Genomic DNA, 24,272 nt, shown 5'->3' with positions numbered 1-24,272 from the left:
AGGTGTATAACTGTAATTACAAAATACAGTTCAATTGCAAAAGCTTGCAAAATGCAACAAGGAGATCTTTCATTAATATATAGTTCTTTCGACATAGGCCCAAGATTATCATGTAATCTAAATACCATGACATACAAATGTTTCCTGACTTAGGGATGACGGTTTCAGTGATAGATTAAAGGAGCTGGGGCTGGTTTCTTTGCGGAAGAGAAGGGAGAAGATGAATTTGACTTATCAGATGATGAAGTGTAAATCTACAATGGCATTGCACAGTGTGGATATTGGTGGAGAAGTCAGAGATTAGAGGTCACAACTATGAAATAGTTCATCGAAAGTGGGCTAACAAGTAGACAGGATGGCGAAGAAGAGGGTTTGCATGCTGGCCTTCATTAGTCAAGGCATTGAGTTTGGGAGACAGGGTATTTTATTGTAATTATATAAATTGTTGGTGAGACTGCACTTGGAGTATTGTGTACAGTTTTGGTTACCCTGTTATAAGAAAGACATTGTTAAGGGTGAACCAATATTCTTGTGGGAGGGTTTACTAGAGCTGTTAGGAGTGGTTTAAACAAATATGGCAGCTGAATAGAGACCAGTATGTTAGACCAGAGGTTGAGCCAGCAGGTTTACAAGTAGATGACAGATGTAACATGAATGGACAAGCCAATGATTGGGTACAAATGCAGACAGAGCAAAGAGTTAAATTGTACCACAGAGCCAAAATTCAAAAGGATGAACAATGCAGGACTGAAGGTGCTGCATTTTAATGCGCATAGCATTCAGAATAATGTGGACGAACTCATGGTGCAATTAGAGATTGGTCAGTATGATGTTGTGTGCATCATTGAGCTGTGGCTGAAAGCAGGCCATAGTTGGGAGCTTAACATCAAAGGATACACTTTGTATTGAAAGGGCAGGCTGGTAGGCAAAGGCGGTGATGTGGTTCTGTCGCTAAGAGATGGAATTACATTTGTTGAAAAAGGTGACATAGGTAAATTTACAGAAACTGTTATCTACCATCAACACAGAGAGCGAAAAACTTGGCCTAACCTTAAACAAAAAGAAAACTGAAGTAATGGTAATATCAAAGAAACCTGATATCCCAAACTGTAGGATCCTATTGGGAAATGAAACCCTGAAACAAGTTTACAACTTCCAAGTACCTTGGATCATGGGTAACATCTGATGGCAAATGCGAAACAGACATAAAAGCAAGAATAGCTATGGCAAGAACAGCATTTACAGAAATGAGAAACATCCTAATGAACAAGAAAATAGCAATTGACATCCGCCTTAGAACTCTCAGCTGCTACATTCTTCCTGTATTGATGTATGGCTGCAAGTCATGGACCATCACAAATGCAATGAACAAAAGAATCAATACAGCAGTGATGTGGTTCCTGAGAAGAATGCTGTGCATATCATATACGGACAGGATAACCAATGAAGAAGTTCTACAGAGAACGAAAACAAAACGTACATTACTTAAAAAATCAGAAAACAGCAATCAAAACTCTTTTGAAAAAACATGCGAAGAGAGACATTAGAACATTTAGTTACAACTGGAAAGCTGGAAGGAATAAGAAGCAGAGGCAGGCAGAGAATGAAAATGATAAATGGAATAATATCATGGTTACAAACAGGGGAGGCAACAACTACAATTCAGAGGGTCAGGGACCGTGATGGATGGAGAGACATGATTGCCCACGCCAAACGGCAAGGCACCTGAATGATGATGACATAGGGTCAGAGAACGTTGAATTTTTGTGGGTGGAATTAAGAAACTGCAAGGTAATAAAAAACATTAAGGGAACCATATATGGGTCTCCAAAAGATGTGGGGTTGAGGAGCTGGAAAGTACTTGTAATAAAGGTAACGTCACAATTGTAATGGGGGACTTAGTATGCAAGGAGATTGAGAAAATTGGGTTGGTGTCAGATTATAAGAGAGGGAATTTGCTGAATGCCTACGAAATGGCTTTTTAGAGCAGCTTGTGTTTGAGCCTATTCCAAGAAAGGTTATCTGAGACTGGGGGTTGTGTAATAACCCAGATCTTATTAGGGAGTTTAATGTAAAAGATGATGAGAGGCATTGATTGTGTGGATAGTCAGAGGCTTTTTGCCAGGGCTAAAATGGCTAGCATGAGAGGGAACAGTTTTAAGGTGCTTGGAAGTAGGTACAGAGGAGATATCGGGTAAGCTTTTTACGCAGAGAGTGAGTGCATGGAATGGGCTGCCGGCGATGGTGGTGGAGGCTGAAACTATAGGGTCTTCTAAGAGACTCCTGGACAGGTACATGGAGCTCAGAAAAATAGAGGGCTATGGGAAACCCTAGGTAATTTCTCAGATAAGGACATGTTCGGCACAGCTTTGTGGGCTGAAGGGCCTGTATTGTACTGTAGATTTCCTATGTTTCTATGAAGCATTAGGAGATAGTGATCATAATATGACTGAATTCATACTGCATTTTGAGAAGGAGAAGTATTAGACACATGTATCAGTATTGCACTGGAATAAAGGGAATTACAGAGGCATGAGAGAGGAGCTTGCCCAGGGTGGATTGGAGGAAGATACTGGCAGGGATGATAGCAGAACAGAGATAGCTGATGTTTCTGGGAATAGTTCACAAGGCACATGATAGATATGTCCCATAGAAGAAATTGTTCTCAAATGGCAGTGCGAGGCAACCGTGGCTGACAAGGGAAATTAAGGACTACGTAAAAGCCAAGGAAAGAGCATATAAGGTAGCAAAAGTGAGTGGAAAGTTGAATAATTGGGAAGTTTTTAAAATCAAACAGAAGGCAGCTAAAAAAAAAAGCCATATGAAGGGAAAAGATAAAATATGAGGGCAAACTACCCAATAATATGAAGCAGAATGCTAAAAGTTTTTTTCAGTTATATAAAGAGTAAAAGGGAGGTGAGAGTTGATATTGGACCACTGGAAAGTGATGCTGATGAGGTAGTAATGGGGGACAAAGAAATGGCAGGTGAACCTGATGGGTACCTTATACTCACTGGAATTTAGAAGGATGCATGGGGATCTCATTGAAACCTATCGAATGTTGAAAGGACTAAGTAGGGTGGATGTGGAGAAGATGTTTTCTACGGTGGGGTATCCAGAACTGGAGGGCACTGCCTCAAAATTGAGTGGTGACCTTTTAGAACAGAGGTAAGGAGGATTTTTTTAGCTAGAGAGTGGAATGCTCTGACACAGACTGTGGTGGAGGCCAAGTTCATAGGTATATTTAAGGTGGAAGTTGATAGTTTCCTAATCGGTCAGGGCATCAAAGGATATGGCAAGAAGGCAGGTGTATGGAGTTGAGTGGGATCTGGCATCAGTCATGATGGAGTGGCGGAGTAGAATGGCCTAATTCTGCTCCTATGTCTTATGGTCTTATGGTCTGAGCTGACGATGGTGCAGAATAGGTATAGGAAGATGTTACCTGGATCAGAGGGCTCGAGTTATACGGAGAGGTTGGCCATCCTAGATCGCTATTCCCTGGAGTGGAAGAGAATGACCCCATAAAAGTTTATAATATCACAAAGGGTATGGTTAAAGTAGATAGCCATAGTCTTTTCCCAGGGTTAGGAAGTCCAAAACTGGAGGGCAAGGTAAAGGGGGAGTGATTTGACAGAGACCTGAGAGATGACTTCTCTACACAATGGGTCGTGGTACCTGGAATGAACTGCCCAGAGGTACTGGTTGAGGTGGGTACAACTGCAACATTTAAAAGCCATTTACTTAGATACATGGAGGGGAAGCACTTGGACAGTGTGGGCAGAATGCAGGTAACGGTGACTAGCAGGAAGGGTGCTGTGGTTGACATGGACCAGTTGGGCTGATTGGCCTGTTTTTGCACTGTATTACCAACGTGGACTAAGGTGGGTGAAAGTTCAGAGCCAGGAGGAAATAGTATTACACCAAAATCACAAAGTCATGCTTGGGTTTCTTTCTGCCTCTTCCTATTGCACTATTTATTCAATATAAGAAGCATTTTTCCTTTTTCATATTTTTTTCCTGCACTTAAAAAGTTCTTCCTGTCCTATTTCTACTTTGAAGCTGATTTTACCAACTAATAACTTAATAAATTTCCATTTATTATGAGGTTTAGGTTTGAAGGAAAGTTTATAATCATCTGATTAAAATGCTCTCTATCAAACTCAATCTATTATAATGAAATTATTCATTCATTTATTTTAGAGATTACCCCAAAGACCTCTGCCAGTTGCAGCCCAGCCCCTGAATCTCCAGTCAGCTCTGTGGAATCAGTGAAGAGTGTGGCTGAACTATCATCCCAGCACTCAATAGCCACTGAGAGCAGTAAGGACATCAAACCCTCCGAACCATGTGAACACTCCTCCAATGATCCTCAGGTTCTGTCATCGCTGCCAATGTCTGGCCAGTCAGCAGTAAGCATACAGAAGCTGGTAGCCATGTCTCCTGAACTAGATACGTACGCTATCACAAAGAAAGTCAAGGAAGTGCTAACAGACAATAACTTAGGTAGGTAACAATACACTTTCAAATGGATACAGCTGATTCCATTTTGCTAATGTGTGTCATGTATAAAAGAAAATAGAGTAGTATGGTTTAATTTACAAATTAAATCCATTTTTTGTTATCTTTATTTTTGTATAATGCATTAGAATAATGTTAGTACACATTTTCACAGATGGAGTATGCTGTAAAGAGGCATTCTTCTGGAAGCAAGTCCTCTGTTTTTATACACAAGATGCTAGCTGAATTGTAAATATGTAGATTTGTGACAGAATGTTGAACCTGGGATGAGTTCCTCTTCGTTATCATTACTTTTTTTGTCGGTCTGTGTCTTCCACCCTTGTCCAAATAATTCCTAAAATAAGCAACATTCAAATGATCAACATCAACATATCTAAGAAGGAGTGGTTAGGAGAAGCCAGGAAAAGTGTTATTGTAGTTGCTGTAGCACTAAATAGAATTAAAGCAGAAAATGCTGGTGTTACTTAGCAAGTCAGGTAGCATCTCTATAGACAGAACAGTTAACGTTTCAGTTCAGTGACCCTTCATTGGAACCATATCATCATTACATTGCATTTTTAGACAGTCAGACTTTGTTAGAATGTCATAGACATGGTGCGGTAAAGATTGCCAACACAATTATGCTAATTCCATTATGAATGTGTACATTATTAAAATATTAAATGTTTAAATGACTTTCAAAATAAAAAAAACAAGTATTAGTGATACTTTTGTATTAAAAGGAAAGGGTATTTTTTAACTGAAAAAAATTGTGTTTGTGTTAACCATTTGTGGTGCCCAAACATTTTAAAGCAGACAAATCCTTTTAAGTCCAGTTGTTGAGAGAAAAAGGAGGCATCACACACATCAATGAGATAAATAGCTAACAAATCAATGTCATTAATCATTTTGTCTGGGATGTATATTGAACAGAAAATTGACAAGTTATTCTTGCTGGTCTTAGAGTATAAGAATTTGTTGGTGTCCATCTGAGAGAACAGACAGAGCTTTCTTTCAGTACCTCATGTGGTTGTACTTCTCTTGTGCTGCACTCTCTAGTTCCCACATTAAGGTGACGGCCTTGATTATTGTGAATTTGAACTGAGCAAAAACATTTGGGAGACTTCTTAACAGAGGAAATAATATGAAGTTACTTATTGCATCAAAGATAACATCAAACTAGTCAATATGTATGTCCTGTTCCTGCACTGTAAATTTAATGAATGTGCTTGAATCTGCTAACTTGGATCTATTTACATATGGGATTCCCATTTTAGTTCCATTGGGTCCAATTTATTTAACCTGGCATAAAGTTAAGAAATGAAAAATTGCAGAGTTGCTCTATCACTGTTATCCAGATGTTGGCTGCTGCCTGTCAGTCTTCAGTGGATTTTTAACTACTGTGGTGCTAGAAAGTTTGTGAACCCTGTAGAATTTTCTCTATTTTTGTATAAATATGACCTAAAATGTGATCAGACCTTCATGCAAGTCCTAAAACTAGTATCTGCTGTGACCCCCTTGTACAGCAGTAACTTCAACCAAACATTCCTGGAAACTGTTGGAACAGTCCTGCACATCAGCTTGCAGGAATTTTAGGCCATTCCTCTTTACAAACCTGCTTCAACCCTGGGATGCATGAACTGATTGCTTCAGGTCCTTCCACAACATTTCTATAGGATTAAGGTCAGGACTTTGACTCAGCCATTCCAAAACACAATTTTTTTTCTTTTTAAACCATTCTGTTGTTGATTTACTCTTGTCTTTTGGATCATTGTATCGTTGCGTTACCCAATTTCTACTAAGCTTCGAGTAATGGACTGCTACCCTGACATTCTCCTGTAAAATGTATTGATACAATTTTGAATTCTTTGTTCCCTCAATGATTGCAAGCTATCCAGGCCCTGAGAGAGCAAAGCAGCCCCAAACCATGATGCTCCTTCCACCATGCTTCACAGTTGGGATGAGGTTTTAGTGTTGGTGTGCAGTGCCCTTTTGCCTCCAAACATAGCAATGTGTATTTCTGCCAAAAAGTTCGACTTTTCTCTCATCTGTCCACAGAATATTGTCTCAGAAGTAGTCTTGCAAACTGAAGCCATGCAGCAATGTTTCTTTTTGGAGAGCAGTTGTTTCCTCCCTGGCGGCTGTCTAGGAACACCATTCTTATTCAGGGTTTTTCTTATAGTGAACAGAGACTTCAACAAGTTCTGGAGATTTCTGCAGGTCTTTTGCTATTACTCTTGGGTTCTTTTTCTCTACTTCAGCATTGCATATTGTACTCTTGGTGTGATCTTTGCAGGATGCTCACTCCTTGGGAGAGTAGTAACAGTACTGAGTTTCCTCCATTTGTAGACAATTTCTCTCACTGATGAACACTCACGTCTTTAGAAATGCTTTTGTAACCTTTTCCAGCTTAATGCATCTTCTTCTAAGGTCCTCTGAAAGTTGTTTTGATCAAGGCATGGTGCACATAAATAGATCTTTCTTGAGAAGAGCAGGCTCTGTCAGTAACCTGACTTTGTGTGTCTTTTTATAGGGCAGGGCACCCACTCACGCCTCCAATCTCATTTCATTGATTGGAACACCTGACTCCAAATAGCTTTACCTTACATACTTTTGACATACTTTTTCCAACAAATACATGTAATAGTGGATTATTTTTCTCAATCAATAAATGGACAAGTATAATGTTTTTGGGTTATTTATTGGTTTCCCTTTTATCTAGCTTTAGGATTTACATGATGATTTGATCACATTTTAGGTCATAGTTATGCAGAATTAGAGAAAATTCTACAGGGTTCACAAACTTTCTAGCACCACTGTAAGTTATTTCTGGCGATACTGTTTGAAGGCTTCACCTGCTGAGATTTACATGTAGCCTGTTGGTGATACCACAATATCCAGACCTGGTAAGGCACCATTTAATATATTGTAATTGCATAACTGAATACCCCAGCATGCAAGCAAGATGCAGATTCTGATTAGCCTTTGATTACATCATGTAGCATATATGTGCCAGCCTCCATTTATCAGTTTGTCAGCTCTTTTATCAAAGCACAGGAGCTCTTTGTTGTCAAGGACATTGCTAACAAATGGAGGTCATACAAAGTGCAATATATACTGTGGGTGTTATTTCCCAGTAATTTACAGCAGTATCTGCTATATGGTCTGGCACTCATCAAGTAAAATATTCGCAGTTCTCAGGTGCTCATGCTGCCACTGATGAAGCACCGTTGCTTATTACAAATATAACATGGAAAAAAGTCATTATACTTTAGCACAATGAAAATGTCATTACAAAGATGCTTCTCAGAGTCTTCAAGTGCTTCATTGATGGGAGGCAAGGGGAGAATTCTTTGGGACTCTGGCTAAGATGTTTAAATCATCACTTGACACAAGTGAGGTATCAGTTGACTAGAGCATGACAAACATGGTCCTCTCTTTGAGGAGACCTGGTAATTACAGATCTGTGAGCCTAAATTCAGTAGTAAGGATATTACTGGAAAAAATGCTGATGTACAGTATTAATGATCACTTGGAGAACTGATAGAGATAGCCAAAGTAGCTTTGTCAAGAGCAGATCCTGCCTCACTAATCAGATTGAAGTTTTTGAAGAAAGCAGTAAATTATATTAACGAGGGCAATGCAGCAGATGTGTTTTACATAGACTTGAGGAAGGCTTTTGACAAGGTCTCACATGAAAAACTGGTCCAAAATATTAGGGTCCATGGGATCTAGGGCAGGATGGTAAATTGCATCCAAAATTGGCTAGTTAACTAGAGACAAAGAGTTGAATGCTTGTCACCATTGGTGTTCGTTAGGAAATCAAAATGTGATCCTTGCTATTTGCACTATAGGGAATGAACTGGCTGTTGCTGTGAGATGCATGTAAGGCTAGTTTACAGCTGACGTAAAGCCTGATGTTGACAGCATGAAGGTGTAGTCATACGTTACAATGTTATGTCTGTGTGTTGGTGAAATTGGCTGAGAAATGGCAGATGGAGTTTAGTCCTGATAAGTGTAAGTTTCTGCATTTTACAAGCAATAGTGGTAGAAGGACATACACCGTGAACCATACTACCAGGGAATATTGAGGAGCAGAGGGATCTGGTTGTGCAAATCCAAAGATCTTTCAAGGTCTGGAACAGATAGATAACTTAGTTAAGAACGCACTTTAAGGTCAAGTTTAGATCGTAGTGTTGGGCACGTGGCCAAGTGGTTAAGGCGTTTGTCTAGTGATCTCAAGGTCACTAGTTCGAGCCTCAGCTGTGGCGACATGTTTGTGCCCTTGAGCAAGGCACTTAATCACACATTGCTCTAGTCTGTGCGAGGAGTGGCACCCCACACAGACTTCCGATCTGTGCCTTGTAAGGCATGAAAATGCCCAACGCAGGCCTCTCATGGTCTGAGTCAATGTTCCCTCCCTCCCCTTAGACCATAAGACCATAATGGCATAAGATATAGGAGCAAAATTAGGCCATTTGGCCTATCGAGTTTGCTTCACCATTTCATCATGGCTGATCCAATTTTCCTCTCAGCTCCATTCATTCCCAAGACTTGGGCTCCATAGCTGCCTGTGGCAAAGAATTTCACAGATTTGCCACTCCCAGGCTAAAGTAATTCCTCCTCATCTCCATTCTCAAAGGACGCCCCTCTATTCTGAAGCTGTGTTCTCTGGTCTTAGACTCGATATGTTTCAATAAGGTCACCCCTCATTCCTCAGAGTTCCAATGAATACAGACCCAGAGCCTTCATATGACAAGCTGTTTAATCCTGGAATAATTTTCGTGAACCTGCTATGAAACCATCCTTTCTTTGATAAGGGGCACACAAATGCTCACAATACTCCTAGTGAGGCATTCTATAAAGTCTCAACATTATATCCTTGCTTTTATATACTAGTCATCTTGAAATGAATGTTAACATTGGATTTGCCTTCCTTACCACAGACTCAACCTACAACATAACATAGAAACATAGAAAACCTACAACACAATACAGGCCCTTCGGCCCACAATGCTGTGCCGAACATGTACTTACTTTCGAAATTCCCTAGGGTTACCCATAGCCCTCTATTTTTCTAAGCTCCATGTACCTATCCAAGAGTCTCTTAAAAGACCCTATCGTATCCACCTCCACCACCATCGCTGGCAGCCCATTCCATGCACTCAGCATCCTCTGCATTTATAACCTTTAGGGAATTCTGCACAAGGACACCCAAGTCTCTTTGCACCTCAGTTTTGTCGTATTTTCTCTTCATTTAGAAAGTAGTCAACCCTTTCATTTCTTCCACCAAAGTGCATGACCAGACACTTCCCAACACTGTATTCCATCTGCCACTTCTTTGCCCATTCTCCTAGTCTGTCTAAGTCCTTCTGTAGCCGCTCAGCTTCCTCAAAACTACCAGCCCCTCCAGGTATCTTTATATCATCTGCAAACCCATCAATTCCATCATCCAAATCATTGACATATAACGTAAAAAGAATCTCTCCCAAAATAGACCCCTGTGGAACACCACTAGTTACTGGCAGCCAGACAGAAAAGGCTCGCCTTATTCCTACTTTTTGCCTCCTGCCAATCAGCCACTGCTTTATCCATGACCATGGAATCATAGCTTGTTGAGCCTCATGTGTGGCACCTTGTCAAAGGCCTTCTGAAAATCTAAGTACACAACATCCACTGATTCTTCATTGTCTATCCTGCTTGTTATTTCTTCAAAGAATTCCAACAACTTGTCAGGCAAGATTTTCCCTTGAGGAAACCATGCTGACTATGGCTTATTTTATCATGTGCCTCCCAAGTACCCTGAGATCTCATCCTTAATAATCGACTCCAACATCTTCCAAACCACTGAAGTCAGACTAACTGGCCTATAGTTTCCTTTCTTCTGCCTCTCTCTCTTCTTGAAGAGTAGAGTCACATTTATAATTTTCGAGTCTTCTGAAACCATTCCAGAATCTGGTGATTTTTGAAAGATATTACTAATGCCTCCACAATCTCTTCAGCTACCTCTTTCAGAACTCTGGGTCTACACCATCTGGTCCAGGTGACTTATCTACCTCCAGATCTTTCAGTGTCCCAAGAATCTTCTCTCTAGCTATGGTAACTTCACACACTTATGACCCCTGACACCTGGAACCTCCACCATACTGCTGGTGTCTTCCACTGTGAAGACTGATGCAAAATACTTATTCAGTTCAAACGCCATTTCCTTGTCCCTCATAACTACCTCTCCAGCTGTTGTTGAACCTCGTGGTGTAGGACTTCAAGCTTCTGTACGTCATGTGCGATAGTAGTTGCGAGAAGATAGCGTGTCCCAGGTAGTGGGGATGATTGAAGATGGACATTGCCTTCTTGAGGCAGTGCTTCCTGTAGGTACGACTTACTGTGGGGTGGGATATGCCTGTGATGAAATAGGCTGAGGCAACTACTCTCTGCAAATTCTTACTTTTCTGTGCATTCGAATTGCCATACCAGACCATGATGTTTCTATTTAGGATACTTTCAACAATACATCTGTAGAATTTTGCTGGAATATTCAATGACAAACTCTATCTCCTCAACCTCCTAAGAAAGTGAAGATCCTGCTGCACTTTTCTTATAGTTGCATCTGGGTGCAGGCTCAGGAGAGGTTACCCAATATGTTAATACCCAGTTGATTCAAGCTGCTGACTTTTTCACCATCAATTCCCCAATAACACAAAGGTCGGGGGTGTTGATGACACAAAGGTTGGGGGTGTTGTGGATAGTGTTGGGGGCTGTCAAAGGTTCTAGCGGATGCAAAACTGGGCTGAGAAGTGGCAGATGGAGTTCAACCCAAGAGTGAGGTAGTTCATTTTGGTAGGTGAAATATGATGGCAGAATATAGTATTAATGGGAAGGCTCTTTGCAGTGTGGAGGATCAGAGGGATCTTAGGGTCCGAGTCCACAGGACACTCAAAGCTGCTGTGCAGGCTGACTCTGTGGTTAGGAAGGCATACAGTGTACTGGCCTTCGTCAACCATGGGATTCAGTTTAAGAGCCAAGAGTTAATGTTACAGCTATATAGGACTCTGTTCCGACCCTATTTGGAGTACTGTGCTCAGTTTGGGTCACCTCACTACAGGAAGGATGTGGAAACTATAGAAAGAATACACAGGAGATTTACAAGGATGTTGCCTGGTTTGGGGAACATGCCTTATGAGAATGGGTTGAGTGAACTCAGCCTTTTCTCCTTGGAGTGGCAGAGGATGAGAGGTGACCTGATAGAGGTGTATGAGATGATGAGAGGTATTGATCATGTGGATAGTCAGAGGCTTTTTCCCAGGGCTGAAATGGCTAGCATGAGAGGGCAGAGCTTTAAGGTGCTTGGAAGTAGGTTCAGAGGAGATATCAGGGGTAGGTTTTTTTATCCAGAGAGTGGTGAGTGTGTGGAATGGGCTGCCGGAAATGGTGGTGGAGGCAGATACAATAAGGTCTTTTAGGAGACTCCTGGATAGGTACATGGAGCTTAGAAAAATAGAGGGCTATGGGTAGCCCTAGGTAATTTCAAAAGTAAGTACATGTTTGGCACTGCATTGTGGGCCAAAGGGCCTGTATTGTGCTGTAGGTTTTCTATGTTTCAATGTATACCAGCATGAACACACTCCTTCCCTAAAGTCAACAATCAGTTATTTAGTTTTGCTGACCTTCAACAAGAGTGTTTGTGTTGTGACACCACTCAACCAGTGGTATTTGTGTGATAATGGCCTTCACTGAATGGAGCATTGCATACAATTGCAAGGAGTTTGTGCGTCAACCTAATAAAACCTTGTTCAGCCATCAGCTGGAATACTCAGTGCAGTTCTGGTCACCAAAACATAGGAAGGTTGCAACACAAACAAAATGCTGGAAAAACTCAGCAGGTCAGGTAGCATCTGTGGAGGAGAATAAAATTTGTTGTTTCAGGCCAAGATTTATCATCCAATCCTAAGTATGAAAATTAAGAAAGCATATGCTGCAGTGAGTACATATAACATAACAGGTTGCACATTGGAAGGACAGCGACACAGACATGGGACATCTGCGGATCGGGCTGGGACGGCCAGCTGCATGATGGGCCAACAGACTACTGTGGACAATGACTGGTGGCTTCCCCAGGGTCAGTGAGTTCTTGCGGGTTCTGAAGTTGGAGTTACGTGAGGGATAAAAAAATGAGTTCCAATGAAATCCTGGATTCGTAAATTGGTGAGACCAGAGTTCAGGTCCTGTCATTGACCTGGTGTCAGTTATCAACAGGATGCTGTTGTTCATGCTCAGAATCAAGACCCAGGCGTCGAATTGGAAGCATGGAGGTCGAGTTTCCTGGGTCTGTGAATCTTTGCTTGTCTGCTGGGTTAGTCGAAGGCCAATGTCTCCACCTTTTTGAGTTCAAATCCAAGACGACTGATGGCTGGAAGCTGTAGAAGATGAACTCTCTTAGGGTTAGAAGGCTGCCTGTTTGTGGGTATGAGGGAGGAATGAGGGCTTGTTTTTCTGTTTTTGGTTGTTGCTTGTGTTCTGTGTTGTTCTGCCTAGCATTGTGGGCATGCTATGTTGGTAACTGAGTGTGTAGCGACACTTGCAGGCTTTCCCCAGCATACTGGTGTGGGGTGTGTTGGTTGTTAACACAAATAAATGAATTTTGAACGCCACTACAGCACCAGTGTCCTGGTTTCAATTGCCACCGCTGTGTGTAAGGAGTTTGTATGTTCTCCTTGTAACCACATGCGTTTCCTCTGGGTACTTCAGTAAGGGTTGGTAGGTTAATTACATGGGTGTAATTGGGCAGCATGAATTTGCTGGGCTGGAAGTGCCTGTTACTGTTCTGTATCTTTAATAAAAAAATAAGTTTAAGGCGAGAAGGAGTTTTAAAGGGAACTTGAGGGTTACTTTTTTTTATCCCTACACAGAGTGATAAAGGAGGTAATGGGGGGTGTTTGGTAGCAAGGGGGGCAGTGGATGCACATTACAGGCTTAATTAAAGAAATGAATTACTTATTATAAGCATTTGATCCTCAGTGATTCATAATTGATCACAGTGACCACATAATTATCTCATCTCTTGCTAACTTACCATTCTCTTAAACTTAGCTCAACTCGTGTCATAATTGTTTGAAAACAGTGTGACACTGTATTTGGCATATTATGAGAAATCTGTATTGAAGAAATCTTGTTATTTCTGAGCTTGGCCTGTGCATTATTATTGTTCACTACTGTAGTACAGTGCTAGCTAGTACGATTCCCGTACTTTAATCACACATTTAAGAAGTGAGGCATTTCTTGTGAATTAAGGTATAATGTTCAATGGGGTAAAGTTCAGAATCTGCCCTTTTGAATGGTCTTAACTGCATTTCTCTAGCTCATGGCCCAACTGAGATATCAGTCAGGTTTTGCCTGAGCTGCAATGACGTTATAACTTTCCACTTTATTGATCACAACACTTGAGGTTGGACTTAAACAATAGACAATTATCTGTGGTCATTAATCCATAACAAAAATGGCAGAAGCAGACTAAGCAAAAGAGAAGTGCAGACAGTAAAGTGTGGATTTATACCAGTACCGAGCAACCAACGGCAACCAATGTGCCTGTTGTGTGAAAAGGTTTTTTTCAAAGCTCCAAGATTATTTTATAATGTATGCTTTATACACAGTGTGTGGACAAGATCGGAAATACAAACGTCAAACAAGTCTACAAATTCAAATATCTTGGCAGCCTAATATCAAGTAATGGCAGGTCGACACAGATATCAAATACGGAATAGCAATGGCGAAAGAAGCTTTCCAAAAAATGAAGACCATATTAACAGACAGAAAGATGACCATGTACACTAAAAACAGAACACTGCAGTGCTACATTTGATCCTGACTTATGGAAGTGAATGCTGGACCATTTCTCCAGCAATGGAAAAGAGACTAGAAGCAGCTGAATTATGGTTCTACAGGAGAATGTTAAAAATATCATGGACCACACACATCAAATGAAGAAGTTCTCAGAAGAGCCCAAGCAGTTCGATCACTCATACCAACAATAAGAGGAAGGCAACTCAGATTCCTAGGACATATCATGCGGAAAGATGAGCTAGAAAAACTCATACTCTCTGGAAAGATCGGGGGGAGCAAACCTAGAGGAAGACCTCGGCTTATGTACATCAAAAGCATAGACAGGTGGCTACACATCGAGGAAATGGAAGTCATCCAAAAAATGAAGGATAGACCTATATGGAAATCCATGGTCACCAAAGTCCGCATCGGATATGGTACCTAGGCAGACAGGCATACTTTATACAGTCTTGAGATTCATCTCTTTACAGGCAGCCCAAACTAAAGAAGCCCAATAGAATCCATTAAGACAAAAGAACATAAAACACACAGTGTGCAGATAGAGAGGTAAAAACAAATCGTGGAAATGATAAAATGATAAAACAGCATTCAAAACTGAAGTTCACAAGCAGGCTTCACTGCTGCTGATCCAGATGTCCACTAGTTGCAGGCTACAGCCTCAGCCCAGAACAGGAACAAGCACACCCCATGGAGCAGCTAGCTGAACTGGACAGTCTCTTGCCTCCGACCCCAACACTCTGACCATCTCAGCATGGCCCAGCACTTAAACTGTCTAAACCTCAAGTCATTTCTCACCCTCAGGCTCGGGTTCTGCCACCTTGATTTGGCCAGTATCCAACCTTTCCAGTTCGGCTCAACTCATAAGTTGATCAAACCTCGGATCTTTGCTCGCTTCGCCTTGCCAAGGTTCCGTTGCATCGAATTGCCTCCAAATTTGCTCCAGCAACTGCAGCCCGAACCATCCTGCCCCAGCAAATTTCCAGCCATGCTGCACAAATGCTTGATAAGTCCATAAGACATAGGAGCAGAATTAGGCCATTCAGCCCATTGACTCTGCTCCACCATTCCATCATGGTTGATCCTGGATCCCACTCAACCCCACACACCTGCCTTCTCACAATTACCTTTGATGCCCTTGACCAATTCGGAAACTATCAAATTTTGCTTTAAATATACCCATAGTCTTGGCCTCCACCACAGTCTGTGTCAGAGCACTCCACAGATTCACCACTCACTGGCTAAAAAAGTTCCTCCTTACCTCTGTTCTAAAGAGTAGCCCCTCAATTTTGAGGCTGTGCCCTCTGGTTCAAGATACCCCCAATATAGGAAATATCCGCTCCACTTCCACTTTATCTAGTCGTTTCAACATTTGATAGGTTTCAATGAGATTCCCTTGCATTCTTCTAAATTCCAGCGAGTACAGACGCAAAGCTACCAAACGCTCCTAATATGTTAATCCTTTCATTTCTGGAATCATCTTTGTGAACCTCCTCTGGATTCTGTCCAATGACAACACATCCTTTGTGAGATATGGGGCCCAAAACTGTTGACAATACTCCCAAGTGGACTAGTGCCTGACTAGTGTCTTATAAGGCCTCAGCATTATCTCCTTGTTTTTATATTCTATTCACCTTGAAATAAATGCCAACATTGTATTTGTCTTTTTTACCGCAGATTAAATGTGTAAATTAACCTTTGGAAGTCTTGCATGAGGACTCCTAACTTTCTTTGCACCTCTAATGCTTGAATTTTCTCCCCATTTAGATAGTAGTCTGCACTGTTGTTCCTTTTACCAAAATGCACTATCATACATTTCCCAACACCGTATTCTATCTGCCATTTTTTTGCCCTTTCTTCCAATTTATCTAAGTCCTTCTACAATCGCATTGCTTCCTCAGCACTATCTACCTCTTCACCTGTCTTCATATCATTTCCAAACTTTTCCACAAAGCCATCAATTCCTTTATCTAAATCATTGACAAACAATGTGAAAGGTAGCAGTCCCAATACTGACCCTGAGGAACACCACTAGTCACTGGCAGCCAACCAGAAAAAGCCCCCTTTATTCCCAATCACTGTCTCCTGCTTGTCAGCCTTTCCTCTATCCATGCCAGTACCTTTCATGTAAAGCCACGTGATTTTATCTTGTTAATCAGCCTCATGTGTCGCACCTTATCAAATGCCTTCTGAAAATCCAAGTAAATGACATCCACTACCTCTCCTTTGTCCACCCTGCTTGTTACTTCCTCAAAGAACTCTAACAGATTTTTCAGGCAAGATTTCCCTTAAGAGAAACCATGCTGACTGACTATTTTATCATTAGTCTCCAAGTACCTCGGAACCTCACCCTTAATAATAGACTCCAACACTTTCCCAACCACTGAAGTTAGGCTAACTGGCTGAAAATTTCCTTTCTTTTGCCTTCCTCCCTTCTTAAAGAGTGGAGTGACATTTACAATTTTCCAGTGCTCTGGAGCCATGCCAGAATCAAGTGATTCTTGAAAGATCATGACCAATGCATCTGTTATCTCTTCAGCAACCTCTTTTAGAGCTCTGGGATGTAGTCCAACTGGTTGGGGTGACCTATCCACCTTAAGGCCTTATAATTTGCCTAGTACTTTAGCAGTGTGCTAGAGGTCCATGAATACGAGCTATTACAAAGGAAAAAGTGCTATAGTGAAGACAGATGTAAAGTACCCATTAAGTTCAACCACCATTTCTTTGTCCTCTTTTACAACCTCATGATCATTTTCCAGTGGCCTAATATCACCTCACTCCCTTTTTGCTTTTTATATAGCTGGAAAAACCTTTCAGTATCCTGCTTTCTATTATTGGCCAGTTTATCCTCATATTTCATCTTTTCCCTTCTTATGGCTTTTTTAGTTGCCTTTTGTTGGATTTTAAAATCTTCCCAATCATCCAAATTATCCAGATCATAATTGCAATTCAACTCAACTCAACTCTGACAGGGAAGCCACAGGCCACTGTTTGCAGTGGTCATTTACCAGAAAAAGTGTGAATAATGAAGTATTTTGTTGCTTTCTTTGTTTCATTGGCTACCAGCAAGCAGTGGCATCTTAAACCAGAAGTTACTTTTTCAAATGAGGCAATGAAACCATCCAGACTCTTTGAACATTTGAAGAGAATATGCTCTGATAAAGCAAACAAGAACTTGCCTTATTTTCAATCACTTCATGAAAACTTTCAGAAATAGAAAACACTTCAAAACCTGTTTGCCAGCACTTCAGAACAGAGCAGTGATGGTTTGTGTGCTTCATACATTTCGTTGCTCATTGCTGATTCTGGAAAGCCCCATACATTTGGAGAAAAACTGATGCTGCCAGCAATAAGTGAGATTCTGAATCTGTTCGGAGACAACTCTGTTCAAAGGCGAGTAAGTGAAATTTCTGAGAATGTGGAAGACTCATTATGCACCATACTGAGGACAACAGGATCTGCTCAGCAGTTAGATGAGTCAACTCCGCCAGGCAATGAACCTTTGCTTCTTGGTTATGTTCACTTCATAAAAGATGAAAGCATGGTTCAGGAGTTATTATTTGCAAGGGGACAAGAAATAAATATGAAGTGGGGTCAATATTTTGGGTTGTTGAGCAATATTTCAAAGAGAAGGACACTCTGCTGACTGACATTTTTGATTGTACAACAGATGGAACACCATCAATGACAGGACGCTACCATGGAGCTACTACATTTTTGAAAAAAGCTATACCTAGCATATTTATCATGCACTGTGCAATTCACACACAATACCTTTTGAACACAGTTTGAAGTTCCTCGGCATCCACATCACAGAGGACCTCATGTACACACCCTGTTGTATGATGTAAAAGGCACAACAGCACCCCTTTCACCTCAGACGGTTAAGGAAGTTTGGTATGGGCTCTCAAATCCTAAGAACTTTCCACAGGGGCACAATTGAGAGCATCCTGACTGGCTGCATCACTGCCTGGTTTGGGAACTGTACCTCCCTTAATCGTAGGACTCTGCAGAGAGTGGTGCGGACAGCCCAGCATATCTGTAGTTTGTGAACTTCCCATGATTCAGGACATTTACAAGGATAGGTGTGTGAAAAGGGCCCGTAGGATCAATGGGGACCCAAACCATCCCAACCACAGTCTATTCTAACTGCTACTATCCGGGAAGCGGTACCACAGCATAAAGGCCAGGACCAACAGGCTCCGGGACAGCTTCTTCCACCAGACCATCAGGTTGATGAACTCATGCTGATTTGAGTGTACTCTATGCTACATTGACTGTTCTATTTATTATAAATTACTATGATTACACATTGCACATTTAGATGGAGACGTTATGTAAAGATTTTTACTCATATATATGAAGGATGTAAGAAATAAAATCAATTCAATTTAAAAAAAGTAATCAGCTGCACAAATCATAAAATAGTGTTACCACAGCGGTAAATAATATCAAGGATCATGCTGTCACTTCTCAACTATTACAAGAGCTTTGTATTGAGAATAATGAATAGCTTCAATGGTTACTGTTGCACACAGAAGTCAGCCGGCTCTCATAAGTAATCTGCTTGAGACGCTTTCATGCCCTTTCGGAAACTGATAAAATTCTTTGAATATTTGAATGTTTCATTCAGTAATCAACTCAAGTATGTTAGACATGACATTGCATATTTGTAAAGTTTAATGAAATCAATCTTCAACTGCAGAGAAATTATGTGAATCCTATCAAAGTCAAATCAGTCGTCTCCACATTTCTGTCCGTTAACCCTACTTAAGTGTAACATTGGCTGTTGAGCCCTTTTCCAACTTCTGAGCCTTGCTGAGTTGAAAGGGAAAGAAAGAATACCAGATGATGATCTTCAAGTATACTGTACCCACTTGGGTGAGCTGCATAAAGACGTGTCAGAGAGATTTCAGGTTCATATTCCACGTTGGGTAGTAAGTGTATTCCAGAGTACTTCTAATGGGGAATTAACAGGAAGGATGGTACGTAGGAAATGTTTTGAGGCCTACATTTCTATTGATCTACAAACGTTTGTAACGTTATGCAAATAAGTAGAATGGAAAATATACTTAAAATTCATTAATCATTTGCATACTGACAAATTCAAATCACTTCAACAGCACATCAGTATGAGCCTTTCTCAGGACCGTTAGTCATAGGAGCAAATTAGGCCATTTGCTCTGCCACTTCATCGTCACTGATTTATTATCCTTATCAACCCCATTCTCCTGCGTTCTTCCTGTATCCTTTCACTCCCTTACTAATTAAGAAGCTATCAACTTCCGCTTTAAATACACCCAATGAGTTGACCTCCACAGCTGTCCGTGGCAATAGTTTCCACAAATTCACCACCCTCTGCCTAAAGAAATTCCTCCTCATCTCTGTTCTAAATGGAACATCTGTCTATTCTGAGGCTGTGGGCTCTGGTCATAGACTCTCCCACTATAGGATACGTCCTTTCAACATCCACACTATCTAGGCCTTAAAATATTAGATTAGATTATGAGGACACGCAGTCCTCTTTTATTGTCATTTAATAATGCATGCATTAAGAAATGATACAATGTTTCTCCAGAATATCACAGAAACACATGACAAACCGACTGAAAAACTGACAAAAACCACATAATTATAACATATAGTTACAACAGTGCAAAGCAATACCGTAATTTGATAAAGAACAGACCATGGGCACGGTAAAAAGTCTCAAAGTCTCTCGAAAGTCCCATCATCTCACGCAGACAGTAAATCTCCAGTGCAGCAAAGTTGCCAATGCAGCATCCTGGAAGCATCCGACCACAGTCCAACTCCGAGTCCGTCTGAAAACTCTGAGCCTCCGACCAGCTCTCCGACACCGAGCACCGAGCACCATGTCTGCCGAGCGCTTCGACCCTGGCCCCAGCAATAGGCAAAGCCGAGGATTTGGGGCCTTCCCCTCCGAAGATTCTCGGTCGCACAGTAGCAGCTGCAGTAAAGCGGGCATTTCAGAAGTTTCTCCAGGTGTTCCTCCGTGCTTCTCACGGCTGTCTCCATCAAATCAGGATTGTGCACGTTCCCTAGTTAACGCATACGATATCATTCGGAACGGCCGCACGCGCTGCGTCACGCCGCCATCTTCTCCTCCCTCCTCTATTTGGTAGGTTTCAATGAGATCCTGCTCTCATTCTTCCGAACTCTAGTGAGTACAAACACAGAGCCATGAAAAGCTTCTCATACATTAACCCTTTCATTCCCAGAATCATACTCGTGCATCTTCTCTGGACCCTCTCCGTTGCCAGTACATCCTCTCTTAGATAAGGGGCCCAAAACTGCTCGCAATATTCGAAGTACAGTCTGACTAATGAATGTCATGATTGAAGCCCGCCAAGGAGTCCCAAAGATTCAGGGGGCGTTTGTAACCCCACACTGCCCCTTCAACAAGCAAGTGCTTGCAACGATTGAAGCCCCTTTCAGGAGAAAAGTTCAAAGTTAGCCACGTGGGGGTGCCAGGCATGTGAAAAATCTGAGATGGTTAATGTGCATCATAGAGATAGAAAATACAGTGTCATGATGGCTCGGTCTTCGGCTGGGAACATGGACATTTGCACACAACATGTCTACCAGTGACAAGGGAGAAAATTTTCAATGCATCCACTGACATTACATAGTAAGCAATTTACAAGTATAAACAAAATTTTATCAAGAAAGATACACAGGTAACTCAGCTGTTGGAATCTGGAGCAGTACCAACACTGCTCCAGATTCCAACAGGACGCAGCACCTATAAAGAGAAATGGACAGTGGACATTATGAGTTGATTTTCAGTGCCATTTTAAAGTAACACAATATATCAACTTTTTATGACAGATAAATATATTTACTACCTCGGAGAAGTGGTATTTCTCAATAATTAGGTTGAAGTACTAAAGTTCAATGTTGAGACTCTAAAAGGTCACCTACAATATGACATGTTTGGATACACCATTAAAGTTTTGGACATTTACAGAAGTTTATTAACATTCCTTTTATACTTCTGGTTATATTTTGCTGTTGCTCTTGAGATTTTAATCATCCATGTGCATGGACTACCTCAAGTTTTTTTGAATCCATTGTTTCTCACGGTGTTCTTTAATTTATAGAACACAGAAAAGCGCACTCATAATGTTTGAGCTAAGTCTGATGCCAAATTAAACTAATCCCTTCTGTGTGCTTATCATTCCTGTTCCTCCACTCCCTACGTACTCAGGTGTCTGATCAAAATGCCTCTTGAATACTTCGGTTGTACTATATATGCCTCGCATATGTCACCGACCACTGTGTAAAACATGCCTTGCACATCCCTTTTAAACTTCCTTCTGTCACTTTAAAACTATGCCCTTTAGTACTTGACATTTCTAACCTGGGGAAAAGATAATTGGCTGTCTACTCTTATCTATTCCTCTCATAATTTTATAAACTTCAGCCTGCACATCCTTCTTTTAATGGAGTTATCAGTCTGCACATTAAACTCCAAGTGTAGTCTAACCAAAAATTTGTACAACTGCATCATGATTTCCTGACTGTTACACTTTATGCCTCTAGCAATACAGACAATCATGTCAGTTGTATTTTTACCACTTTGAAACTTCAAAACTTTTTGAACTTTTGTTTTTATCCATTTTGCATGTGGTTTGTCTTGTTATGACTGCTAGAAATGAATAAGGCCAGATTTCTGGCATGTCCTATGATTTTGGTATATCTGGTTAAGGTGGCGCTACCAAACGCGTGCGATAGCTTCCTGGTAGTCAAAAAGCTAAGAAACCCAACTAAACAAATCACTAAAAATGCCTTTTCTGAGGTAAATAGTGTTAAATTATCACCTCAAACAGTGAAGGGGTGAGCGATGGCAAAATGAGTTTGGGGGATGAATTGTTGCAGATGGAGTTAAGATGCGCTTACAAGCTGGCTCTGGAATGAGATTGGATTGTTTTGGGCACTGTAAGGAGAAGTTGGGGCCCAGGGAGAGGAGATTTGATTTTGATGCTCATACAACTGGTCTGGATGCAAGTTTGGATCGCTGTGGGCGCTGAGCTGATTTGAAGAGCTTGATAGCGGTTTCAGGCTGTGTGATCTAGGCCCAGGGTCCTTCACAGCAGTGGTGCCTGGTCCCTAGTGCAAGGTACCTTACGTTGTTTAGATAATTTAAACACCAACCCAGATCGGAGGGGAGAGCCAATTTCACACGCTCTCCATGAGGTTCAGTCCTCTCTCCAGGGCGCCAGAGCCTTTCTTTTTTCTGTCGTTTGGACAATTAACCGCAGGCCCAGATAGACGAAAAGACAGGGTGTCAGTGGGGACGAGAGCCGATTTCGGTTGTTCTCCATGATGGTCATCTCTATAGCACAGAGAAAATGAAGACTACCCCGGCTGCTGTGCTCTGTGCCCGCTAATATGATGAACTGATATGTGAGGCTTTGGGTCTACTCCGGGCTGCTCCAGGGTTCAGATCTGAGGACACAATCTTGGTTTGGAATGCTGTTGTTCATTTCAATTGTTTGCATGACTTGTATTTTTTTTCTTTCTTTTGTGCATCGAGGTTTGTCTTTTTATTTTTATATTTTTTCTTTAAATTGGGTTCTTTTGGTTTCTTGCTTTGTGGCTAACTGTGAGCAAGCAGATCTCAGGTTGTATAATTTATACATTCTTTGATAATAAATGTACCTGAATCTCGAAACTTGAATCTTGTTTCATTGCCGCACCTTTTGCTGAAGTCAGTGGTGCTCAAGGTGCAAAGTTAGGCATGGGCTTACTGTGGGGATTTGGGCCTCCGTCTGGAGAATTCGAGACCTTGGAGGATTGGAGAGTAGGTGTTCAGGGAGCTAAGGTGTGCTGGAGTGAGGTGACCAAAAGTTAAAAACTGGGCACTCAATCTGGTGCTACTCTGCAGAGACCTGAGTGTCCAAGGATCATTGATTCAAAGTCAGCTCTGAGACCATGTGATCTAATTTCCCCTTCAATAACAACAAAAGAACGCTACATGGTGTCAGCAGTATTTGATGCATGCCTGACGCAAAGGTGATAAAAGGGCAAATAAATCCTGCAATTCCCATGAAGGCAGATGCTATGCAAAGAAGAGTGGTTGTTGGAATTGCAGAGGGATAGGTGTCTCTGAATGTTGAAAGGGAAAAGGAGGAATAATTCTTGGTAATGTCATCTCTTTGAAAGTGGTACCTTAGGTGTATAAGATGAGAAGAAGCATAGATAGATTGGACAGTCAGCACCTTTATCCAAGGGCAGAAATGGCTAATAAAAGAAGTTATAATTTTTGAGGTGTTTATTGGAAAGTTTTAGGAAGGGGTGCCTGAGGTAGTTTTTTTTTACACAGAGTGATGGGTGTGTGAAACGCAATTGATCTTGGAGCAGGTTGAAAGGTCAACATCATGGGCCAGAGGGACTGTGCTGTTCTCTAAAATAATGCAATGAACATATTGTTTCTCTACACCAGAATATCTCACACCACTAAAATAATAGCAGTACAGTAGTGATCCAATGCCATTGGTATCCTTTTTTGTTCTATAGTTGTGTTACTCTGGATTTCTGTTTGATCTGTTGCATTCTTCTATTTTTCTCTTTCCATTTGTATTTATTGTTTTCCTTAATGAGAAATTCCACGAGCTATCCTGTCTGTAGTATAAGAAGAGTCTGGTCAATTATCTGTTGGCTGCCAGCTTGATTGACAGCTCTTGGGCCAGCTCTGCTGGAGTACTCCTTAAAGCCAGAACCTTGCAGATACAGCATGTTAAAACTGTGATTGGCATTGTTGTCCGACGGAATCAGTTCAAACTGAAAACAACACTGGTTGCAGTGCTCAGATTATCAAATTATAATAGCACTTTTTTCCAATTTGCAGGTTTTTATTACTGATGCTGAATGCTGGACATATATTTGTTCTTTGCATAAACAAGCTTATATTGCTTGAC

General features: G+C 41.2%; 1 protein-coding gene across 8 annotated transcripts in view; it reads left to right on the top strand.

The window, feature by feature from the left end:
* Positions 1-24,272, top strand: part of LOC140187605 (protein CASP-like) — a 622,913-nt gene that overhangs the window by 473,182 nt on the left and 125,459 nt on the right. For 6 of the 8 annotated variants that reach the window (XM_072243099.1, XM_072243103.1, XM_072243097.1 and 3 more), the window contains one exon: positions 4,201-4,503. The exons of the other annotated variants lie outside the window; for them this stretch is intronic. In XM_072243099.1, coding sequence (XP_072099200.1) covers positions 4,201-4,503 — 303 coding nt within the window. The remainder of the gene's footprint in view (positions 1-4,200; positions 4,504-24,272) is intronic. 8 annotated transcript variants of the gene reach the window in all.

The sequence above is a fragment of the Mobula birostris genome, chromosome 25 (genome assembly GCF_030028105.1).
Source record: "Mobula birostris isolate sMobBir1 chromosome 25, sMobBir1.hap1, whole genome shotgun sequence".
Taxonomy (NCBI): domain Eukaryota; kingdom Metazoa; phylum Chordata; class Chondrichthyes; order Myliobatiformes; family Myliobatidae; genus Mobula; species Mobula birostris.
Note: the sequence above shows the minus strand (reverse complement) of the source record. Positions and strands in the feature narration are given on the sequence as shown.